This window comes from Hetaerina americana, unplaced genomic scaffold (genome assembly GCF_022747635.1).
Source record: "Hetaerina americana unplaced genomic scaffold, ioHetAmer1.1.p SCAF_6, whole genome shotgun sequence".
NCBI lineage: Eukaryota > Metazoa > Arthropoda > Insecta > Odonata > Calopterygidae > Hetaerina > Hetaerina americana.
In genome coordinates this window covers 51,250,271-51,275,270 of record NW_027287205.1, presented here as the reverse complement: position 1 = coordinate 51,275,270, position 25,000 = coordinate 51,250,271, and the positions used below count along the sequence as shown (strand labels likewise).

The 25,000-nt window shown below is 34.8% G+C and overlaps 1 protein-coding gene across 4 annotated transcripts in view; it reads right to left on the bottom strand.

The window, feature by feature from the left end:
• Window positions 1-521: 521 nt before the first annotated feature.
• gish (casein kinase I gish) overlaps window positions 522-25,000 on the bottom strand; it is a 234,307-nt gene continuing 209,828 nt past the window's right edge. The window contains exons 5-14 of one of the 4 annotated variants that reach the window (XM_071594304.1): window positions 17,533-17,647; window positions 17,316-17,435; window positions 15,416-15,586; window positions 12,187-12,335; window positions 11,699-11,773; window positions 11,032-11,112; window positions 9,625-9,723; window positions 8,765-8,871; window positions 4,384-4,407; window positions 522-3,932 (exon numbers count right to left, since the gene is read on the bottom strand). In XM_071594304.1, the coding sequence (XP_071450405.1) occupies window positions 3,881-3,932; window positions 4,384-4,407; window positions 8,765-8,871; window positions 9,625-9,723; window positions 11,032-11,112; window positions 11,699-11,773; window positions 12,187-12,335; window positions 15,416-15,586; window positions 17,316-17,435; window positions 17,533-17,647 (993 nt within the window). In that variant the 3' untranslated portion in view covers window positions 522-3,880. The remainder of the gene's footprint in view (window positions 3,933-4,383; window positions 4,408-8,764; window positions 8,872-9,624; window positions 9,724-11,031; window positions 11,113-11,698; window positions 11,774-12,186; window positions 12,336-15,415; window positions 15,587-17,315; window positions 17,436-17,532; window positions 17,648-25,000) is intronic. The other 3 variants (XM_071594305.1, XM_071594306.1, XM_071594307.1) reach the window with 3 other exon arrangements.

Sequence of the window (25,000 nt, the reverse complement as noted above, 5' to 3'; positions counted from 1 at the left end):
AATAGCTGAAGTTTTGGATAATCACAGAGATAACTAAATGCCAAAGAACAACAGATTCTTCACTATGTACACAATTCAACATCTTTTAAATAAAATTACAGCACACAACCAAGTGGCACTGAATTCGCTGTCTCTGCCATGCAAAGTACAACAAAGGAAATGCCAATCCCAAACACACTCAGCAGTCAATGTGATTCCATCCTCTTCAAACCTCACCCAGCCCCAAAAGTCTACCTTCAACCTATTTGCTCGTCATTTGATAGAGCCTAGGGTCCAGAAGGATTTAAGTACGCGGCTAAGGAGTCTTGAAGATGTTATCAACCCAAATCAGGAGGGAAGATAAATCAAGGAGCGACTAGATTAAGAGCTCCTATTTAATTCACAATTAAGATAGTAAAATCTTTACCAACGAAGATCTCCCATAATAAACAGTGGTAAACCTTTAAATTCTCACTGGATTTTAGACACTTAAAAATATGTTTGGTGAGATATATGAGTGGCCACCAGAATGTCACAAAGGATTATTAAAAAACAAATGCTTTATTTAAAGTTCACATTCACAAATGACCATAAAGTATCATCCTTCCAGGATTTACTTTTCATGGTAATATACCAGTTAACAATATGCAGGAGTGAGATCCGCTATGCCTGATGTCACCTCAAATTCTAACCATACATGAGTGATTAATAACCAACTGTCTGCATGTTAAAGATAAATTTTCTTTAGGCATACATAAGGAGTTTCCAAACCAACTGACCATGCATCCATTTTTATTTAAAAAAAGGAAATTCCAAGGCAGATGATAACCTCCATACATGTAAAAATAAGGCTGAGAGCCCCAATTCCAAGCTATAAATCTAATTAAAAGCCTAAATTTACATGCTGGGTAGCCAAGGTCAATGGCACTTGACCCTGCCTCAAGTCTAACCAAAGTCCATCTGTCAAAGTGAGCAGCTAATTCGGTTCAATAGAGACGGAGTAGTGGCACTGGAATGGCTTGTGAATGGTTGCAAATAGAACATTTCAGGGAAGGAGGTTTGAAATTAATTCACAGAAGCATGGCTACTCCTCCATGGTACAAAAGCAAAAAATTCCCAATTGGGCAACGTGCACCCAATACCCAACATGATACAAGTATTCTGACCAGGTGCCAGTTCAAACTTTAGTGAGGAATAAAGAGCATGGAGGCATTCCTGCAGACCCATTACAAAACAATTACATTGGATGAGGGACACATTATATTCATATATTTCAGTCAAACTCGACAGACATGCAGACTTCACATACTCGCACATTCACACATATATGAATGCACAACCCTCATGAAAAAACCTACATCCCAGCTTCTGTGTTTACATGTGACCCACCTTAGCATTATCTGTAAAACCTTGCTCCAGCCACTAGAAGACAGAAGCAACAAACAAAGAGAGTTTAAAACACAACTGAGGCAATCAGACTTTTGAGATGAATACACATCAGGATGGCGATCATGAAGTTGAACATTATATCATGGGATTTTTCTCTTGCTTCCTAGAATAAGATAGTATCATAATATTGCATTACATTACATATTGATACCAATTCAAAGCAAATTCCTGAAAACATAATAACTGCATCTCAGTTAACATTTGAAAATTGTCTGCAAAATAAACGTGAAAGTACACCAGCATGGTGGTTACAGAAAGACCCAGTTCATGGCATGCAACTAATTTTTTGGAGTGATGTTTGACAAAAAAATTTTCCAATCCCCAACAAAATGATATAAATTCCACCGGATATGAATCTGAAGTACACCCAAGTTTTATAGTATGCTTTCCAGTGCTCTATACTTTATAGTGTTTAAAGGTACACACATCTCAGCTTTGTAAAAATATTAAAACCTGAAATAGAGCCGCCATCATTACTAGTCATCCATCTTTCGATCGCCACCCTGGACCACTTCATTTAAAATGAGAGGACAGGGTAAAAGTGCAATCCTTTGCAATGTAGCACATTCACATAGCAGGAAGTTCCAGATTTTGATAGACCACAAAATAAATTTAACATATCTGCCTTTGAACAGCTAATAAACTCAATTAACAGAGGAGCATTTTCAATCCTTCAAGCAGTCTCTGATTAAAAAACCTATAAAACTACAAATGCTCCTGATTCTCTCTTATGCTTATTGATTCAATTCAACCCACACAAGAAACAAAGCACATTCAATATTAAGTTCAACTGTCTCTTTTCCATACTGGCTCCGTCAATGCCCCAGAGGTATAGGAGTTAATAAGGCCTGTCATCTTCTTGGAGAAAAGGTCCACGCCAGCTTTACCCACATTATATTCCCTTTTTCTTTTTACATCATGAACTAGTGAAATACACATTTTCCTTTCAACTAAAAAGGTGGAGGAGGCAAGGTAAGAAATGTCATATCTCAACATAAACACAGATTGTAGGATGAGGGTTGACAATAATCACAGAAATGTGTTATAATAATAATAATAATTAGCCACCATTTTACAACTGACCAAGTCAATTGGGGTGAGAGGTCTGTAGAATCTGCGTGTCAGTCTTCTGGATCAGTCTTCTCACTTGTTGACCATTAAATACAGCAGTTATGGTTGGATGGATTAAGATCATTTGGAACACGTCACAACCTTCCCACCATCCATCTTGGAGCAACAAGAGAAAAGTAAACAGCCAGAAATGTCTTCTGCAGAACCCTCCCTTGCAAATCACCTCTTACATAGCCAACCATCTTCTCCTTAGCCAGGACTTTTTTTAATGGGAGATAAAAATCACCTAGCTGGCAAACAACACATTCACACAAAAACTGAGAGGGTGGAGTCATCCACAAACATCCTTCAAAACCAATACCACAAATGATGGCAAACAATCAATGGCATTCAAGAGGCTGAAGAAAAATGATAAGGTTCCTCAGCACACCCCCAGGGGGAGATGCATTTACACCCACTTTTCAGTTGATATAATTGGCACACTTGAAATTTACCACCACCTCAAAACCATCAACTCCTTGAATCATTCAGGAAACCAACCACTTTCTTAGATTAATATTCCTGCCTGAACTAAACCCCCCCCCCACTAAAACTCGCTCTAAATGAACTTCATTCCTTCTTTACACATTCCAATTTCACAATGCACATTGGCCTATTTTTCTCAATTTTTTTACATTGGTCCACACACGCTCACACAAATCTCTTTCAGACACATCAACATTTTTATTTGTCCAGCTCCTCTCTCCCTTTCCTTGATTTTTGATAAAAGGAACATTAAAAGACATGCACATCCTTCAGCTTAATTACACAATTTATACATCTTTTCCTCACTTCTCATTTACATGCAAGCATGACTTCTTTGCATAACTTTTTTATTTTTCTCCCCCTTGACAATGCTTGTGAATTGGAGACATTTGATTTTTTTAGTTTTCCTTGTTTGATAGTCTTGTCATATATTTACTTTTAACATATATGGAATAAGGTTTTTAGTTGAACATCTCCTAGGTGACAAACGTCAATGCCCCAGCAATGACTCTGACGGGTAATTGACAGCATATGGTTGAGTGGGGGGTATAATGTAATTGGGCAAACGTCACATCAGACAGGTCCATCACGTCATCCTCCCCTGTGATGTACCCCCAGGGGTAGAGCATTCCCGAGGTGGTGGGGGAGATGGGGGATTGGACCTCTGGTGTCGAGCAATTTGATGGTGTACATGGGCACGGCCTGAGACTCCCGATGGGTCACCTGTAGGCTGACTTCCTGCATGCGTGGCTGCTGGGGGCAGTGGAGGGTTGAGAATGCTGTCATGTGAGTTGGACTGCGAGGCGCGCAAGAGGGTTACAGCTTCCCGCTCAGGACTACACTGCACAACTGCTAGTCACTTCTGTCGACCAGACTTCTTCTTCTTCCGTTTAAAGAAACAGCAACACCTAATGGCAGAGAGCATACATGTAAACAACCATTTGATTCACTGCAACATAATACAAGGTTCATAATTTGTAACTGAATAAAAATTAGTAAATTCACTTGAAGGAAGTAAATGTAATTTTCACAAAAAGGCCATGGGTTTAACATGCTACAACAAAGGAATAAAATAGGGGGTTACTAAGCTAGCAAATTATTCCCATTAACATTTAGTTTAATGTACAAAACAGATATTTAACCACAAAGCAATACAATTATGTCCATGGATTTTAACTGGCCACATCTGTTAGATAAACATCGCTCAGATTCTGATGTAGGCACTCTTAAGCATACTATCCCATTTTTATGAAAGAATTGAAGTCTGATTCTCAATTCACTAAAAATTTTATTACATAGTCATTTCCAATTTCTCAGAGCATTTATTGCAAGCTAGCATTACATACTGATTGGACTTACCTTTCTAAAATTCTCCCACTGGCCCTACAGTGAGATAAAAAAGAGAATAGAATTTGGTCTCCAACCCCAGAAAAGGTGGGACAATTCTACTAAAAAATAATTCTTACCAAATAGCCTACTTTCATTTGGCGAGATGATTAATCAAACCATAGAATTAAAATGGAACTTTCAAAATTGTTTAGAAGTGGAAACAAAAATTTATCATTCAAAATTTAGCAATTATACCTAGTTAATTTTGACTGTATCCAATTAGCATGAAAGGATATAATTTGAGATATCTAACAAATAATTGCACATTTACTATTTTCCCTTCATAAAGACATTCGGTAAAAAATTAATAATACACATATTCCATACGTTCATTAATCAGGATGGCCAAATAAACTGAAATTTTTTAATTTGCCAATTTCTCTAAGATTTGCATACCAAAAATAACAATTTCCTGGGCATATTACACCAGAAAAACTTTATGGTTTCTCCTGAGTAGTAGCCTTGGCCAGAACTCCAGGTAAGAAATTAACAAAGGAGGGTTACTAAAAAGTTTAAACTTATGACAAAGAAACACTTATTTGAAATGGCAAACATCTGGTTACTTTCACGTGTCAACCTTAAAAAAAAATGGAAAATCATACTCATTTCATGAACACAAGATCTGATGTAAGTTATTAAGCTCCAGCATACTATTTTACCCTACATTTAATTGGATATTTATTGATAAACAACTTTGAGGAAGATATTTAGATTCCCAGACTTTTTCCTAAACTTCTTCAGGAATGTCGCCCAATTGAGACCATCCTGATTTAATCATTGGATACTATCAACTAGGAAGGATAGATCTTCCACAAGGAACCATTCTTGGACCCTTGCTTTTTTTTCTGTTTATAAACGATATTATTAAAGGCATTTCAAATTGCAATCATCACCTTTATGCCGATGATTTACAAATATATCACCATTCTCGCCTTCAAGACCTACCTATAATTATTAACGAAATTAATTCAGATCTTGCTGCTTTGTCACTATGGGGAGTAAAAAATGTATTGATAAACTACCACCACTAACATTGCAAGGATCTATCACACCATACCTAAGGACAGTAAATAATTTAGGCGTAACCATTAATGAAACGTTATCCTGAACTGATCATGCAATTGCTATCCGCAGAAAAATAAACTCATCCTTGCATTCACTGAAAAGGTTAAAGCACATTGCTCCCCCTTCCTAAAAGATGCTTTTTGTGTCCTCTTTTCTCAAACCCCACTTTGATTACTGTGATGTAGTACACCAAGACCTTTCAGGCAAACTGAAAATCAAGCTCCAGAGGACCCATAATTCCTGTGTGTGGTTCATATGTGATCTTAGAAAATACAATCATATTTCTGATTCATTTACTAGAATATCCTGGTTAAAGCTAGAAGGCCTCAGGCATTTACATATTCTTTCAATTTTCTACAGAATACTTTCAAGCCACACACCTAAATATCTATACAAAAATTTCCTCTTCATCCGCTCAATCCACAACAGAAATACTAGGGGTAATAATAAACTTCTTGTCCCACACCGTCGCACGGAAATCTATCACAAATCTTTTCATGTTACACCATGCCGTCTGGAAAACCTGGATGTCATCCACTTACAGTATGAAGATTGTTTGCAAGAAATCCCACTACAACATTACATATTATAATACTACTACAATATTATAATACCACTAATATTGTAGAAAGTTGGTTCGCTTAACGCAGACATCATGTGAATAACTCTTAACCTTACATTACACTCCAAACCATACTGTGAAGATATGGAAATGCACAATTAAATCAACACAAGGAATTCATCTCCCTGCACACTGTTCACAGTCAAAACTGTTAAGAACAGAAAAAAGGCTATTCAGAATACTTGAAAACTAAACTCAGTAAATTTTTTTTAAGACATGTAATAAGTTCACAAATTTCCATAACAAAGAAGTCAAAATTAGGACACAAAACTTTAGGCTTTCTAAGCATGAGAAAAATAGCAATGCAATGCTAAAATTACAGCTGAGAGTTATCTATTGGAGATTCCTTATCAATTGTGTTCAACTTTTCATAAAATTTCAAGTGTCTGTTTCATTTCCAATGCCTTTTTGTTTCAATATTTTCAAATAAATATAAATTGATAGTCAAGTGAAAAAATATGCTAAACAAAGGGAATTAAACAATTATTTCAAATTACTTTTAAAAAAACCAGGCCAGGAACACAAACACCTATTATACTATACAATTAAGATTACCTAACTGCCAGCAGCTAATCCACTGATGAAAACATGCCTTACTAATCATTTTATCAGTAAAACCAAATTCAGCAATACACTGAGTATCAATGTTAAAACTGTCAAAAGTGAACGAAACTATGGAGTTATAAAACAGGTAATCAAAGTCTTAAAAGAGAAGCATAAATCAATCCAGGAAGCACTCAAAGAGAGATGAAAGAATACAGAGGAGATATAATTGAACACTAAGTCAGCAAGAGTAAACAGAGAATGCAACACAGCCAGCATAGGTTCAGGCATAATGATTTCAAAATAGAAAAAGACTTAAAGGAAATAAAACTTGGAGGTGGGAATAAAACGACTTATCAGTTTAGGATTATGTGGAAGAAAGTGTTTTTATGGAGTAATTTGTAGTATTTATGAAGGATGAAGTTAGATAGAAGATTTAATCAGATTAGTGTTAGTTCCCATCCTAAAAAAGGTGCAAGGACTATGGAATGATAAGTTTTATTTTGCCTATAGCAAAATTGGTACTTAAAATCACCAATTAGATGATGGAGAGGATGGCAAATGAATACTGAAACGAGAATCATGGAAGAACAAGTAGCACTAAATGAGTTTAGTAGCCAAAAGACCCAAATAAATTTATCACTACAAATATTAAATGCTCAAGGTGCAGTTTACTGCCTTAAGATTTGCCTGCAAAGTAATTCAGCAGGAAAAAGGTCAAGATTTACCATCCACAGTGATCTAAGAAAGAATAAAATGGTGACTCATCGACTTGGACTTAGATGTAGAAGATTATTGCATTGTTCAGAAAATAAAATTCTACTATCCACCTTCAGGTGTAAAATGAGCATTTTAGATAAAATAAGAGTTAATAACCAGATGAAATAAATGTTTTAGTTTTTTCTTTGTGCCCCCTTATCTTTTGCTATCACCAGTCAGCACATGGCAACATTTTAGAATACAAAGGCTTTGCATTAGATGCTAACATTTACAAAATATCAATCAATACATTATGAACATATGCTTCTATTTTGCTAACATATATTCCTTAGCTCTATAGTTGGATGAAAGTTTTTCATAGCTACCAAAATGTTTGTAAATTTTGAAAGATACATCTGAACCATAAATTGTAACCATTTAAGGTACTTTTATGAAATAAAAATATCAATATCGGCACTTCTAGCATTTCCAGCATAAACATCATGAAGCATTTACATTCTAATTCTTGTGCTTTACAGTATTCAGTTCAAATAGAAAATATAATGTTTCTACATGAAATTACCATCATTACTGAGATAGCCAGCTAAAAATTACTCACATTATTAAAATATTCCTACCCGTGTAATAAAAATAATAATTATATGAATGCAAAACATGCCACGACAGTAACTTTTAATGGAGTCATCCACTAATATGCATTAAAATGCCAAAATTTTAAAGAGTAAAAATCATTTACCAGTCCAATCAAGGTTTATCATTTTTACACTTTGAAATTTCTGCATTTGAATCACATAACTGTATTCAAATGAACAAGAAAACACTATTAATAGTGTCCCCCTTTGAAATGCTTACATTAGTCGCATTACACACCAAAAGCAATGGCTGTACTAATCTGAAAGTCAGCTAAAAATTGATTAGAATCATCATCAGTGATATTAAGTGCACTAAAATGAGTTTTTTAGAATATAATACACACTCATTATATTAAGATTCTACTATATTGAGAACCACACACAACATGCATTAAAAGAAGAAAAATATTTATCAATTACCTAATTTAAGCTTCACAGAATATTCAAATAGTTTAATGTCGTCACAATGCTTTAATATTGCTGCTACCAATTTTCAAATTCCAAACACATTTACTTTTCAAAACATTTAGAGGATCTTGTGGCAGGTAGTATTAAGATTCCAGTAATTTTGGAAATTTGTTAATTTGATTTCATGTCTTAAAGACTACAATATACATTAGTTTAGTTTTGAAGTGGTTTAAATAGTCTCATGTTTTCTAATGTTATGGCCGTTAATTTTTTAGCTAGGAAAATTAGAAAATAATAATGAATTTATGTACAGTTACAGCATTGGTGAGGTATATCTTTTTGGTAATAAAGGAATGCTTACTTAGTTTCATCCACAATTTCAACTTCCTGCTGAGCAGTAATTGGAGTGTTAGAATGTCCAGCTGTTGGGTCATCATTGGCAAGCTCACCATTGGTAGAGCTCACAACCTATAATTAAAATAATAAACTTTAGTAAAAAATAAGCAAAAATACAGTTAATCATACTCTAAAAAAACTATAAGAAAGCAAAAACATCAAAATAAATTTATTTTCTATCATCCATTATTCAGACATGTACAATTTCCAATTACTAAAGGTCATATCTCGCATCCAAAAATTTAATAAGTCATCCATTAAAAGTTTCCTCTCAAAGGAAACGTGATTAAATTCTCCATCTGGCAGCATTAAATGCAAATCTTATTTTCCAACTTATAAGTGCAATAAGCGTAAAATACTGGGGAAATTAATTTTAAACTAGTGATGAATGAACTGAGGAAAAAGAATTACAATTAAATCAGAGAGATGTGAACATTAACAGGAAGAGGATAAAATAAGAAATATGATATTTACTGTGAAAACCATTACATTGAGGTGCATTTAAGGAACTGGCAGGTGGCAATCAGTAATAATTAAGAGATTATTGTAGCTACATTTTCTCAGTAAAAGGATACAGCCTCACTCACAAAATATAACCATTAACTACATAGTAATAATAATTTCATAACATAGGGTCATGTCATAGATATTATCATGAACACACATACAAATACATAAACATTACAGAACACAATTATATATATCAAAACTTATGCCCCAAAAATTCACACAAATGTATGTTTTACACTCCAGGATAATCTTTAGCTTTCTTTTATGAAGTGAGGTTAGCGATGAAGTTAGACTGAAGCTGATAAAATAACTCACCTGAACTGATCCATGTCTATCTGCAGGAGTCAAGTTCCCAATTGCATTGGTAGGCTGCTTCATCTCAGGCCATGATTTGCCCACAACACCACCAGGTTGCTGCAAAATAATAAAAACATTACATCTATTTGAATTTGAATATCAAAGCAAGTCAAAAGCACACCCCAACAAAAAAAATTCTCACTTGAGACTGAGATATTAATAACACTCAAATGTATTGGCAGCTTCATTATAAAAATGACAACTTTCAAGTTTTATTGTCCGAGAAATATTTATTGAATCCATTTTCATGAACTGTGAATTAAATACTGTGCAATCAAAATAGTTACACCAGCTCGATAGAAAGTAATACCACTGTTAATCTTAGCAGATCATTCGATTAAATGACCATATAAACAAATTTTCCATTATTATTTTTGTTCTTAATCATGGAAAAGTGGTGTAGGTTCAATTAATAAAGTTACATAAGCTTGATCATATTTTTCACATTACATTACATTATTCCAAGAAAAATAAAATCTTTTAGTCTTAAAATGAATCAATCTTGTTAAATTCAGAATAAAATTACAACATTCATATTTATAACATCTTTAATTTTACATGAACCTTCTCAACTCTATTACTCACTGAACCTGCTTAATAGCAGAGATATACAAATATAAATTCAGAGGAAATGATCACTTACAGATTTTGAGGGCATCAATAGCAAATTTAAAATTAAATTTGAAATAAAATAAAACATTCAATTAGATGAAATAGCACCACACACAAGAATAACAAGCATTTCTTGCCAACTGAACTTCAAGTACCACTCTAGAAGGGATTTCTTCAATTTTGTAGGCAATAGCTTTAACTTTTATCTTCAACATGATAATATTGCCTTAACTTAATTTTCCACATCTAAGATTTCTGAAATAAGAAAATTGAGCTTCTACTTCAATGACTACTGTCATGATGATAGGAAAAGAGGTTATTTCAAACAATAAGAATGTTTTAGATGCAAGTTTTGTGAATGTCAAAATGGATCCATATATACAATAACTGGTAGAATCATTAACATTTTGGGAAATTAAAGAATAATTAGCACAAAATCTGACCTTTTAACATTTTGATTCGAAAACCTTTTATAGAACTAATGCAATAAAAAAACTACATAACCCAAAAAATTACCAGGTAATAAACTTCACTCAGTCATAGCATGAGCTTATGATAAAAAAATCAATATTCAAGAAAGGAAAAACTGGATGAGTCATGAATTTCAAAGCACTATCAGACCCTGAAAGAATTTATGCCAAACTTTAATACTAATATTTTCTGCTCAAGAACCAAAAATTAAAGCAACACTTAAAAATAAAGATTGTTCTCACATGAAATGAACAATGCATTTATAATATTTCACTGAAATACCTTGGCGGCTGTTGGATGTCTGTCTCTGTTGGGTGACATGACTATCTCATGAGTTGTTTGTAAAGAGCCAACAGGAGTGGACTGAAAAATTAAGGATAAGGATATGTTTAAATTTACCAAACTGGGACAACATTTACCTACAAATCATTTATTTAATTACTAATTGTCATTAGTAGCACAATTACCATAAATATAATGAACTTATCCCTTATGAAGCCAAGCTTAACACAAATTTCAACAGAAGTGTATTAATGTGACTCAGATAACAACAAAAAGCTCAAAAACAAACGTCCATAAACATTTATTTTAAGGACAGATTAACAAAGGTTCACTTAACTTCTACAGTCATTTATATTAATAGCATGAACAAGGACACACTTATAGATGACTATATGACAATAATTACCAGGATCAATCATCCGTATTCACTGCTCTTAATGGATTGAAATAATAACAGTACACTTAATAGAATACTGAGAGAGAGAACAATACTAGAAATAAGTTTTTTAACAAGATACATTTCATAATTCTCTTCACAATAATAACATAATAATAATGCAACATAATACTTAAATACTTTAAATACACATCTAAATTAATCAAAACAAAAATGATAGATTTGGCAAGATCAGCTAGTTAAAGGGAAGAATTCCAAAAAGTCACCAACCTTGTCCGATTTAGTTTTCCCGACATGCGATGGAGGAGCATTCCTTATTTGTCGAAGGACATGAAAGTTAGGCGGCTAGTGGCAAAAGCAGCATGCAAGACAAGTAAATATGCAGAGATTTAAAAATATCAGGGCAACATTCTTCATATGAATGTCAGCATCAACAACATACCGCCACATGCAAACAATGCACACACACAAGCGCTCACACAAAGGGGAGTACAAGCACACAAAAAAGGTCTTTTTCTCTCATTTCGAAGGAAATTTAATAGGCACAAAAGGTTAGTTTTTCCAAAAGTGACAAAAGATTTATGAAGTCAAGAATTGTTACACCTTTGACTAAATACCAGGTTAAGATCTTTAAGGATTGATAAAAAATTTGCTTCTGAAAAATTAGTACAGTAAGCAAGCATCTCTTCAGGCAACATGCTCCCATGCCAAAGTCTTGAAAAATTTGCTTAACGCATAGAGTGCCAGGAACAACATACCATCGTTTTTCCTGTCCAATCAAATTCTCCATCATCCACATAGCCTTTTTTCTCAAATAAGTCGTGGAAGAGTTTTCTAAGGTACTCATAATCTGGAGTTTCAAAGAAGTCTAGTCGTCTCACATATCGCAGGTATGTTGCCATTTCCTCTGTAAACAAGGTATTATAAAAGTTGCACCAATAAAATCACAGATATTACAGCATATGTGCATAACCAAAGATTTTTATAAGGAAGAATCCCTCAACATTTTAAGGTAGCAAAAATATAATTGATCATGAAGGTTGAGCTGAGGTTACAATAAAAATTAAATGAATTTTTAAATGTTCATTCATTATTTGCCAATAAAAGATACTAGGTGTTATTTATGAAAAAGATATCAATAAAAACCAGTGCAATTTCATAGGACTAAATACACAGCATGGTATAAAAGATACTATTTCCCATAACACTTGTTTCAAAAAATCACCCTAAATCTGAGCCTGTGACAATGCTGCAACATGGATCAGTTTAGACTGAACCAAAATCGTCAACATGTCAAGATACTACTTATTAAATTCCAACATATATACCTTGTTTGATAGCATATTAAACATAGTAATTTCCAGAATAATGTCTCAAAAATCACCTCCTAGTCCTATATGAGAATATGAGCCTTGCACAGGAATATATTTTCTTCAATGCTCACTACTGTAGGCTACTTTTATCCCAGCTGTTCTGCAAGTACAGCTTAGCCAGACTCGGAAATATTATCAATTACTTAAATTATGCCAGGTTCTTGTTACTATTACTGGTACCACGATCGATTTATAAGGTGAAAAGTTGATATATTAGCTACGGCAAAAATTTTTCTTTCCGGGAAATGCCCTTTGGAAATGGTGGTGTCCCTTAAACGCTGTCTAATTGGGTATTCGAAAATATATTTTTTTAAGATTTCTCTTTGTACACTAAAATGTATTTCTTTCCTTTGATCAACCACCTCAGTAACTTTTTTGATACTGTGCCACAGTTGAAAAATGTCAAGGTTATGAAATTTCCATTGGTGAAAAGTTGGCTAAAAGACGTCACTTAACAATATGGACGTAATCAGAGATGACACGTGAGCTGATATATATATATATATATATATATATATATATATATATATATATGTATATATATATATATATATATATATATGAAGATGCAACAGGTATGCTTACATCATAAATTGTAGGTATTTTTTTTCTTTCAACCATTACACATTATTTCTTTTATAATTGTGGATAGATAAAGCTAATCTAAGTTTTGTTTTTTTCTAGAACCAGATGCTTGATTTTGTATCATGGAACTCACTGCTTCCTTTACAACATAGGATGTTTTCGTAAATACAAAATTTATGACAAATGTTATAATCTAATATGATAGGATGTAATGCAACATCATGCATGTTATGAGTTTTACCTGGTTCAAAAGGGGTGGCAATCAGTGGAAGAAGGCGAGAATTCCAGAAGAACATCAACATTGAATGATGAACCCCAAATCAAGAAAGTGAACGATCTTGTGAGTACAAATTGACTTTTGACAGTAAGAGAACTTGCAGAAGAGTGTTGAATCTATATTGTTCCTCCTATGTAATCCTGATTTCAATACTGAGGATTCAACGAGTTGCCGCCAAATTCATGCCTCACCTGATGACAGCAGACCAGAAACAATATCCAGTTCAAGTCTGCTAGAAACTGTTTGAACGAGCTGAAGAAAATGAAACCTTCATGTCCAGGATCATAACAGGTGTTGAGTATGGCATCAAAACTTTAGTGCAATCTTCACAATGGATGGGTGAAACACCCTCCCGCTCCAAAAAAGGGGAACAAGTTCGCTCAAATGTCAAGGTGATATTGCAAAAACAGCCCTAGTTTGGAGGAGCGGTGAATGGTCTTTCCACCATAACAACCCTTGCCTTAGAACTCATCCAGTTTTTAGGCAAAACAAGACCGGTGTGCTTCCCCAACCACCCTAATCACCAGATGTGACCCCCAAGTGACTTTTTTCCTGTTCCCCATACTAAAAACCTAGGTCAGAGGAAAATGATTTGCTACAATTTCAGAGAAAGAGAAAAATTCGACGGAATATCTTATGAGCATTCCAGAAGAATCCTTCTAGGAATGTTTCAAAAAATGGAAAAACCATTAGGGATAAGTGTATACAGGATTGTGTGTTGAGGAGGAGACTACTTTGAAGGGGACCCTGACCACTGATTCTTTAGTAAAGTATGCTTTTGTAATAAAGTTCGAGAACTTTTTAAAGAGACCTCACATCTTTAAATATACAAGTATAGATCAAGTCAGCAGTACTAAATACCTTTTCTTTGGCAACATTAATATTTTACAACTGATGCTCATATACAGGTAACTGAATGACTGGCTCAACCTCAGGATCTTAAAATTTGTTTCTTATTTCAATTTCTGTTATTTTTCCAAGATTTTCAGCAATACAACATATTAGGCAAACAAACTCATTATGGAAAATAATGAAAAGAGGTTCACCGTATGCTAATTTTAACCTCCTCCTTTCGAGTTCCTTGAGATAAACCCAAAACTCAGTTATACAATGTTTACAAATAATGCTGGGACATTTTTGAAAGTAGACCAGTTCAACTGATTTTATTTTGCTTTCAAGGCTGGCTATCAAACAGATGGTTAGTAAATTTTGTGAAGATACATCATGAGAGTAGTTCTCATTTTAACTAAAAAATTATAGGGCTTCAAAGCAATGTTAAGAACTCACTGCAAACTGTTTTGAAGCTTCATGAAATGTTTAATGAATACATTACGATTGCAATGTCTTCGATATCTTATTTAACAGAACATAAATTTTAGCCAATAAGCAATAGATATATGACACACAGTACCTCTGTATTACAACATGAAATTACAAAATAATCATGAAAACAATCAACTGATCATTTGAATCACTTCTTGATCTATGGTGATAATGGTCGATAACTGACATAAATCTAATTACTAATAAAAAAGGAAAGGGCTTTGAAAAATTCTAACCTGAAAACATATGCATTGAGGGAAAACTTATAAAATTACTTCTTAATGAAAAGAGACTTAAATGACAGATATATACATTTTCATATTGCATACAGTTAGAACAATTACCAGGATTTTTAAAAATACTTATAACATATAAACTTTTTTTACACTGGTAATATGTATCGTTTTAAAAAATAGTTTTTCAACTTACCCGGATGACCCTCACAAAGAATTTCGATGGGAGTGGCACGTTTGGTGTCTCCTATTTTTTGGTACCTTTCTTTCAGTGTATCAGCCTTTAGACCTTGCCATGGCAAACTCCCTCGAAGGAAATACATAAACATATGACCAAGGGCCTCTAGGTCATCTCTACGGCTTTGTTCTGATGATACAAGCAAAAGGAGAAAACATTAACAATGGCTCAAAAAATATTATTTTCACAGGCTTGTAAATGGGTGGGCCAAAAAACATTTCTTATTGAAAAAAGTTAAAGTTTGAAACAAAATATTAATAAAATAATATAAAATGGTCCTCACCTAGCACTATATTCATCATTGTTAACGTTTTTCAAACAAATTCCAGATACCTAAATTTAACATAGTGTAATTTAATATGGGATACAATGATAATCGGGAAAAGCACAGAAAAATCCATTTGAACAGAGGAAAACATTATTACCAGAGTTCGATTAAGCATTATGAACATCATATTATTAGGATAGTACATCGCCTATATTGGGTAAGGATGTTAAGAAAAGATTCGTTACAACTTTGACGAACTAGGAGAAGCATTGCGCTAGGCAAAGAGGCTTTCACAAGGAGGAGGGAGTTGATGACAAGGACGTTGAGTAAGGATATTAAGAAAAGACTCGTAAAAACTTTGATATGGAGCGTAGCTATGTCCTGCCCAGAAACGTGGGTGTGGAGAAGAATGGAGAAGGTGAAATGGACAGAAAAGAAAACAAATGAGGAAGTACTTGGTATGGTGGGCGAAGAGAGGGGTTTGTTGGGAGAAATCCTTTGGAGGCAGGAAAAGTGTATAAAGGAAAAGTGTATACATTGGCCGGCAGTGGGATGTTGAAAACCATAATAGAGGGGAGAATGTTAGGCAAACGAGGAAAGGGAAAGAACAGGATAGGGATGTTAGACAGGATGAAGGGAGGAAGAAAGTACTCAGAGATGAAGAGGGACCTGATATAGAGTAGAATGCTGGATTTTGTGTTTTTTTTAGGAGTCACAAAATGTTTTATTTAGTAGCTGTGTCCATCCAAAAACCTACCTTAACCGATAGATTACCTAATAATAATAACATTGTCTACATGCCATCAATTTAACTAAATATTTTAAGTATTTTCATGCAATTAGTAAATTTCAAAATAGAATAAAATACAATATTCTTACTCAAAAGAGCCCTAAATTTACATCACTATCACTGGCCTTTGAACAATTATGCAAATTTTCAATTTTAGTTATAGGATGGTCACATCTGTATTCCATTCATAAGTTTTAAAAACTTTTTTAAATCCCATGTTTAATACTTGGAAATTCACTGCAGCAGTTTGCCACTGTATTCATTCGGAGTTATTCTCAAAACTGAATAATATCTAGCGATACCTATGGTTTCCATTCATCACTTTCCACCCACCATCACTGTCATTTTCCACCATTAATACAATATTTGAAAGAAAAAATATTTGTAGCACTTCCTCTGTGATTTCCAGCAATTTCATGGAAATGATTTATTAGCTGTAAAAAGCCATTTTAAATAATATAATTTTTATATACGCATATAATTATATGTACACACACATACACCAAGGGTTGGCCACTGATTCGGTATACGATTGAGTATCATTAGTATGTGTTTCTCCGTGCTTTTGTTCACTAGTGCTATCTTGCTTCTCGGTTTAAATTATACATGTATTTGTATGTATAAATGTATGTGTGTGAGGGTAAAAGAGACCTTCGAGTCCCCATTGTTCAGACTAGAATTCCACAGCTTGGACTAGAAACCTATATTCTTCAAGTTAGTAGATGGGCACATATAACAAATAGTATATCACATATGACAAACAATATAAGTAAAAGCATGCAGTTGTAATTTTGACTTACCTTTCCCTAAATGTGTATTAATACTCATGTACCTAGCAGTTCCCGTGAGGCTCTTATGTTCCCGGTATGGAATATGTTTGTTGGTTTCTAGGTCTATATACTCCTTTGCTAAACCAAAATCTGGAAAAAGAAATAATTTTTATGATACAGAGATAAAAATATTTAGCAGAAACTAAAAAAATTGACAGCAGTGGCCATAATGGAATTATATACACACCGATAATATGTATGACTTTGTCCTTCTTGGTGGTACTCCTTCCTATGAGAAAATTTTCAGGCTTTACATCTCTATAGATGAGGTGTCTTGAATGAACATATTCTATCCTATGGAGCTGCAATCAATATGAGAGAGAATCATTAGTTACTAAATAAAACAGTTGTTTTTCCATATAAATATACACGAACAATATTTAAGAAACAACTTATCAGAATTTTGAAAAGCAAAAGGCACATGTTTTTTTGTGAACCCCAATTTCCAAGATTTCAAGTAATAAAAATGATATAGATAAATATATTGAATTGGTACATATTAGAAGGGGTTTTTCCAATTTTTTATTCATCAAAATTATCACAAAATTCTATCTGGAGAAAAATATAATATTACTTTGATTACTATATTTCTATTACATGCTAGTAAAACAAAATATAAAAGAAAAAAACATTCACAAGATTTTCACTAAGTACAACACTATGTGATTGTTATGAAATGCATGACTTCACTTGCATGTAAATAAAAATGCTTGGATGTGACTACATATATGGCAATTTCTTAATAGATTAAATATGAATTTACTGAGTAGTAGTAGTAGTAGTTTTGAGGGGAGGCGACCGACAGCTGAGGTCATTTGCGCCATAGGGGATGGATAGGAAAGGATGAAGAGTGGAGAGAAACCCGGCGTCGGCATTAGCCTACTCTTTACGAAAGGCGCCAAGGGGTCCGCAGCTTAACGTCCCATCCGACGGACGGCGTACTGACTCAAAGTGCCCTCCACAAAGCACCTCAAGTAGGGATCGAGATACCTCTGAAAAATATTCAACACCGCCGGGATTTGAACCCGGGCCCTCTGGGTAGGAAGCCAGTACGCTAGCCCCCGCACCATCTCGATCCCCAAATTTACTGAGCATCAATGAAATAGTCTTCTGCTTAAATAACTAACTCACTATCATATTATACAATGGTAAATAACTAGCTTAATCCCAGAGCATAAAAAAAAAAAAAAAACTAGCAGCAGATTCAGGGTGCAGCATGAATTCGAGACGAGACTAGACCGGTCTAATTGAAGGAAATTTGCCTTTATAATCAGAAATACTTTCATTGCACAACTTGATGGCTAGCAACTGAAAAACTATGATAACTGAAATAAATAGAACAAGTCGCACAATAAATGGATTTCATAATAATGCTATCTACCTCACATGATTGCCAACTTCCCGAAAATAGTACTAAATTCAGGTTTTTTTTAACAGGAAGACTCAAATCTCCAATGATTTTGTTTTACCGGTTCATACACTAATTAAATAAAATAATAAAGATATTATTTATTACACTGAATGCCACACAGCATGCTGCTATAATTATCACTGACATAGCATTAGAATTTACACATCTATTAATATGTGCATACAATATGATGGGGTGATGGCAAGTGATTCCAAATTCTGCAGCTTGCTTTGCAATGCTACTGCTTTTCATAAATTAAATACTATCATAAGTATCCAAGATTTTGAGAACACGTCAAGCAACTATGCCAAGAATTAGAGAATTAAAAAAATGTTATGATTGTCCACATGGGATCATCTTATTTGGGTTTCTGAATTATACTATGACCAGTTTAAAATGAAACATAAAAACATAATGCACTGGTAGAAATGATAATTCTAATTCATAGTGCAAGTAATGCTTGCTATTACATAAAACAAAGAATATATAATGGAGTAACTATGGAATTTTAATCATAATATGCCATGCTTCTGGACATTTATTAGATAATTATAATGGAAAGCTTTCATTCAGCAATCAATTCAACTAACTATATACAACCAAAATAAACAAAAATATTGGTGCAAGACTACCAGCCCTGGAAAATCTGAATTTTATTTATCTATTTTATTAACATAACTTCATTTAAAATCTGTAATTACTATTGCCTATCTACACCATCTACAATTCCCCAAAAGCAATTCGATGACATTTTCTCATAATTTCACATCAAACTTCCAACATTTTAAGGCAAAAATTGTTCAAATGGTGGATTTCTGGTCAAATTTCTATGAAAACATTTGAATACAAAATAAAAAGTCTACCAAAAGCCTACACTTGGATGCAGTTACAAAATTAATAAAAAAATGAGATTTTTCTTAAGATGTACATCAACCGATCAGGTAGCTGGTTACCCACTTTAATTGGTGTTGCGATAGTTTTCCAGCATTCATCTGATGCTTCCTAGGTGTTATTTTGGTCGTTCTGTTTCTATTAAATCCCACTCAGTAATAAGTGCTCCCCACAAAGCATATCAAGGAGGGATACGGATACCACTGTAAAAAATGCAATCTCCAGGTTTCATACCTGGGCCCTCAGGGTGGGAAGCCAATATTACCCACAGCATCATCCTGATCCCCTCCCACTCAGGCCCCACTGTCTAAATCAGTCATTAAAATGGTGCTTACTGCTGCAGGTGGGCAACAAAAATATTTTATATGTTATCAGAAAAAGATTTCTTTAGGTAGACCTAAACACCACTGTGCTGCGAGCAATGTTTGCTTATCAATAGAGAGGGACAACAAATGTGGCCCAACCAAAATCGCCGAGATAGCGTGTAATCATCATATTTTTACTTGCCAAAATAAAGACTCAGAAGCCCACGCTTTGGTGCATAATCAAAATGAAAATAATGGCCGAGCGAAAAATCACATCAAAAACCTCATAAGTTGTGGAGGAAGCAGTTCATACTCATGAATTCATGTCGTTTCATTTAAAAGAAACGTCATTTCACTGCGATTTTTGAATTATTATTTTCATCAATGATATCTAAATACTCCTAATTTCCAGGAATTTTAACGATTCTACCGGGCGTATCGAAGCAAACATTAAAATCCTCCCCGACTTTTAACAGCATTCCAATGCTTTCTCATCTCGCAGCATTCCTGGTTCGAATACCTAAGGGACCAATCACGTTCGATTGGTCCGGCTGGTACCACGTAGTACGAAGAGAGAGGAACACAAAAAAATCCTATCCTGATTAAAAATCAATGAAATGGTGCTTCTGCACGTATCTGCGTGATAAACAAATGCGGGGGAGCACGGGCCGAAACGGGGATAAGCACAAACGGAACGGGAGCACAAGAGGGAGTGAGAGGGGGAAAATGGGGTTGGGGGAGCATTTCCTGATGGCGCTTCCCGAAAATGGACGACGATCTAGGACGACCCATTGCGGAGTTCCGCACGCTTTATTTAGCAAAACGGGGCGCGAGGGAAAGTGAAATCCCAGCACTTTGAATGGATGGGGACGTGAAATGATACGAACGTATTTATCCCAGCCCCCGGTGCGCGTGGGAAGGCGGAAGAGGATAGAGGAATCGAGCAGAAAATTCCACGAGAGAAGTTTACCTTCTCCAGTCAAGTCCGACGACGGGAAATGATCTTACGACAGAATACATGAATGACTACCTACCCTTAGCCAAACGGGTACAATGAATACATCGTCACGACACGGGCGGGGGTGGGGGGAGGGCATTGTTAATCGTTATTAACACAATGAGTAACAAATACGCTACCATCGTCATCAACACTTCGCACTATGAAACAACGCGATTCCACGCGCTTCCTCGAATTACTGGAGCAGACTTTCAATTTCCGAGAACGCTAACCGCACCTCAGATGAAAATAGCGTTAAGTGTAGCGACTACACACAAAAATAGCCATTATTCCGTCCATCGCTAATCCACGCTAAAATCTGTGGAAATTAGAGACGTGAAAGCGGCTCACAGAAACTCGACGCGACGGCAAGATTGATTTAATCGAAGATTCCAACTTTTTTTACTAACGTCTACCTTAATCATAAAACGATTCAAGTGCCTTCTGTTTATAAAAAACAAGCAACAGTAACAAATTAAATGATAAAAACTGAGTTCTTGAGGCTTCAATGATTGCTGAGATAAGGACTCGATGTAGGCAATAGGTGTTATAATAGCAACAACAGCAATGTATACATGATAAGTTAATTAGCGACAAAATACGTCAAAGAGAGAAAACTGCCGCTAACAATCAATTCTGCTTAGTTCCTTAGGCATAGGATTTTGTGATTGCAAAAAAGAATGGAAGGTTTTTGTCAACTTTCTTACATTATATTTTTGATGTATCACCGAGAAGAAATTTATGAGTGTACGGACATTATATGAAAAAATATTGCCGCAAATGAATTTTTGGGAATCCAAGTAGGGTGGATTGCCGCCAATGCGAGTAACGACTTTAAATGGCACATCTGTCTCCATAAACGTGGAAACACTTTTTTTTAATTACTCCCGATTCGTATTCCCTTATCAGTCGACGGTATCGGTAAGTCAGTTTTCAAAGTTAAAACAATATTTACGTCCATATACAAGGAAGCTTTGTAGTAACAGTGACGTGCCAAAGAGGCGTTCCCTAATAAAAAGAAACTGCTAAAATTTTCGATTTCAATCGCCCCGGAATAATAAAAAAAATGCCACCAAAAATAGCGTTGAGCCCTTCTACCGTCCTTAAATCAATTGAGACCTTCGCTACAATAATAGCCTTTGCCCACCTAATGCATAGATAACTAGAAAAAGGTCTGTGAAATTTACATGCTCTACAGATTAGCACGTCGAGCGATGTGGTGCTCTTTGTGCATGAGACATAGAACCTTTCCCCGACAAACTGGTTCGTCTCTATTTAGCCGGCCAAGGAGACAGTGCAGTGAAATCGCGGTATGCCATTTCACTATACCAAAGGTATTACACACAATTATTAAAAAAATTTGGCTCTCTTGGATGCATACTAACGTTGTATTTGTTAAATACCATCAAAAGCATTTCTATCAAGAGTGAATGAACGGATCCTGGCGAAGCGCAATGGGATTCGTTGTGTGACGACGCGTTCGAATTAGGAAAAACATTCATGTTTTTAATGAGCCCTAACAATGTGGGCCTTAATTGACCAACTCGGTCTGGACTTAGACATGACAACATTTTTACTGTACCGCAGAATTCTCATGTATTACTATCAAGGAGCATTCATAAAGTGATAACTGAAAATGGTATTGTAATTTTGTTGCATCTGTAGCCCGCTAAGTCGTTATTTACAATATGCAAGCCTGTGAGCTTTGGAAAAATGCAAAATATACCTCCGAAGGTACAGGTTTGTGGAACTGAAAAATACGCAATCACTTCATTTGAGATACATAAAATATCCGAAAAAAAATAATCAGAGGAAATTCGACGTCATCTCAATTCCACCGACAAAACAAAAACGATCAAAATATAACATACTAATTGCAGAGAACACCTCAATTTTATAAAATACTTAAAAGCGTAGTTTCTGAGAAATTAAATTTCATATCCATCCTGCTTCATCGAATTTTTTAGTTTTAACAATTATTCGCAATAGTACGAGGTCTTTCCTCTATTAATTGAAGTATATCCAGTACACTTTTTCAAAGTATCTTTGAATGCACATGATGAATGACTAATCATGCTGGGCGACAGCGGGTAACACTAATCGCAGACAAGACTTTCCATTCCAATCGAAATATCCGCGAACGAAATAACTGCGAGCAAAGTGAATATTTTCCTCAAGGAGTAACCGACATGCTGTCTATACTGTAAGGAACAAGTCATTTGAAAACATGGATTATTTAATCAAGTGATGCAGCAAACTTTGCTCATGACTGACATTATTCCTTGTTTACAGGCAGGTGTTTACTTTTCCAACTGAGGATTTAAAATCCCTCTAATTTTTAAAGAGTCAGAATATTTCTAACGAAACTTCACGATCGATAGGGATCTAGAGATTGGGTATCCAGTACTATCACCTTTTGATTGTGAATACCAATCTGCCACTAGAGCTATAGATCAGGAGGTGCGAAATTTGACGAGGAAACCAGAACTATTCACTCTGAAGTAGACGTCGAATCTTCCTATCCTAAACGTCCATTTCCTCATCCCGATGATGGAGAGGAAGTGTTACGGGATTATGTGCAGATTGGAGACTGAATTGAATGAAATGGAGAGAATATGAAATATTTTAAGAATGATGAGATATAAAAAGTTTCACAAGACGGTTTCACGGTTTCTACACCTTGGTGTGCGTGCTGAGCGATCGGATTTTGAACCCTTTCACATGAACGACCAGCCGAATTTCCATGATAGAACATTGTTGTCAATTACAGCAAATTTCCACTGGATCATTCCACTGCCGCCGACACCCTTCGACATATCAAGTATAAAATTGATAGCAAAATGAAAGCTGGCTCCGTGATATGGGGTGAAATACGGTTAACAATCACTTCGAATTGATCATAATAACCTCCTTTAAAACTAGAATAAGAAAGGCATGTTAGTTATGCAGAAAACTTCCTAAATAGACAATGATTAACTAATCCTGAAAACTAATGCAACACAATTTTAAGATATGAGGCATAAACAGCACTTCTACGGTCAGTCATACAATTAATTAGCTTATCGAAATATATTTTGAGATGTTGCGTAAAAAGGACCCAATTCTGCACATTACAGTATTTACAGATGTTTGAGACCAGATTCAGATTTTAGTAAAAGTATTGGCTTACGAAAGTTTTAACTGTAATGACTATCATGGGAAGAATCATGGCTTTCCAAAAATTTACCGACGGACAGTTTGATTCCCTAAACTCCGGAAGTCAGAATAACAAAATGAAAACAGTATGAGTGATGATTAGTTATACACCATTATTCATTCGTTTATTTATTTAGGTTTTTGTTTTTAATAAATGTCGAATGATATGCAGGGATACATCATTTTTTAAATTCTTAATACGGAAACCGGCAGGTCGACTTAGCAATTTATTAACTTGAAATTTTTCAGACCGGAAGGTAGCATTTGCATTTTAATAACTCGAAAGTATTTTATGCTTAACAAGCAAAATAAAATGCTATGCTCACAATAAGTATGAAACTTTCCATTAATAAATAAATCAGATCTACGTATCGTGTTTTTGAAAAGCCTGTGTGCTACCGACTTCGCTAAATTTCTCAGGAAATTAGGAAAGGTATAGAAATAATTTAAGAATACTACCTTGATCAAAAGGTTCCCGGAATAACCACCGTGTGGCGCTCCCATCGTTCCGATTTGAGTTCTGTTTTTTTTGTTAAATTGGTACATCTGTTGTTGATATTCCCTTTAAATCTTAGTGTCATAACTTGACATTTGCAAAAGTTACGGTCGGTTTTCGGTATGTCCATCAGTGCTTCCTGCGATTTTTCCATTACTTCCTCTCGGCTGCTAAAACGCGTTCCCCGTAATGGTTTTTTAACTCGATTGAACAGAAAGAAGTCACAGGGAGCCAAATCAGGTGAATTCGGTGGCTGTTGGATGGTATTTGTTGCATTTTTCGTCAAAAAATTACGAATAATGATAGCACTGTGCGACGGTGCGTTATCATAGTGCAAAATCCACGAGTTTTCTGCCCACA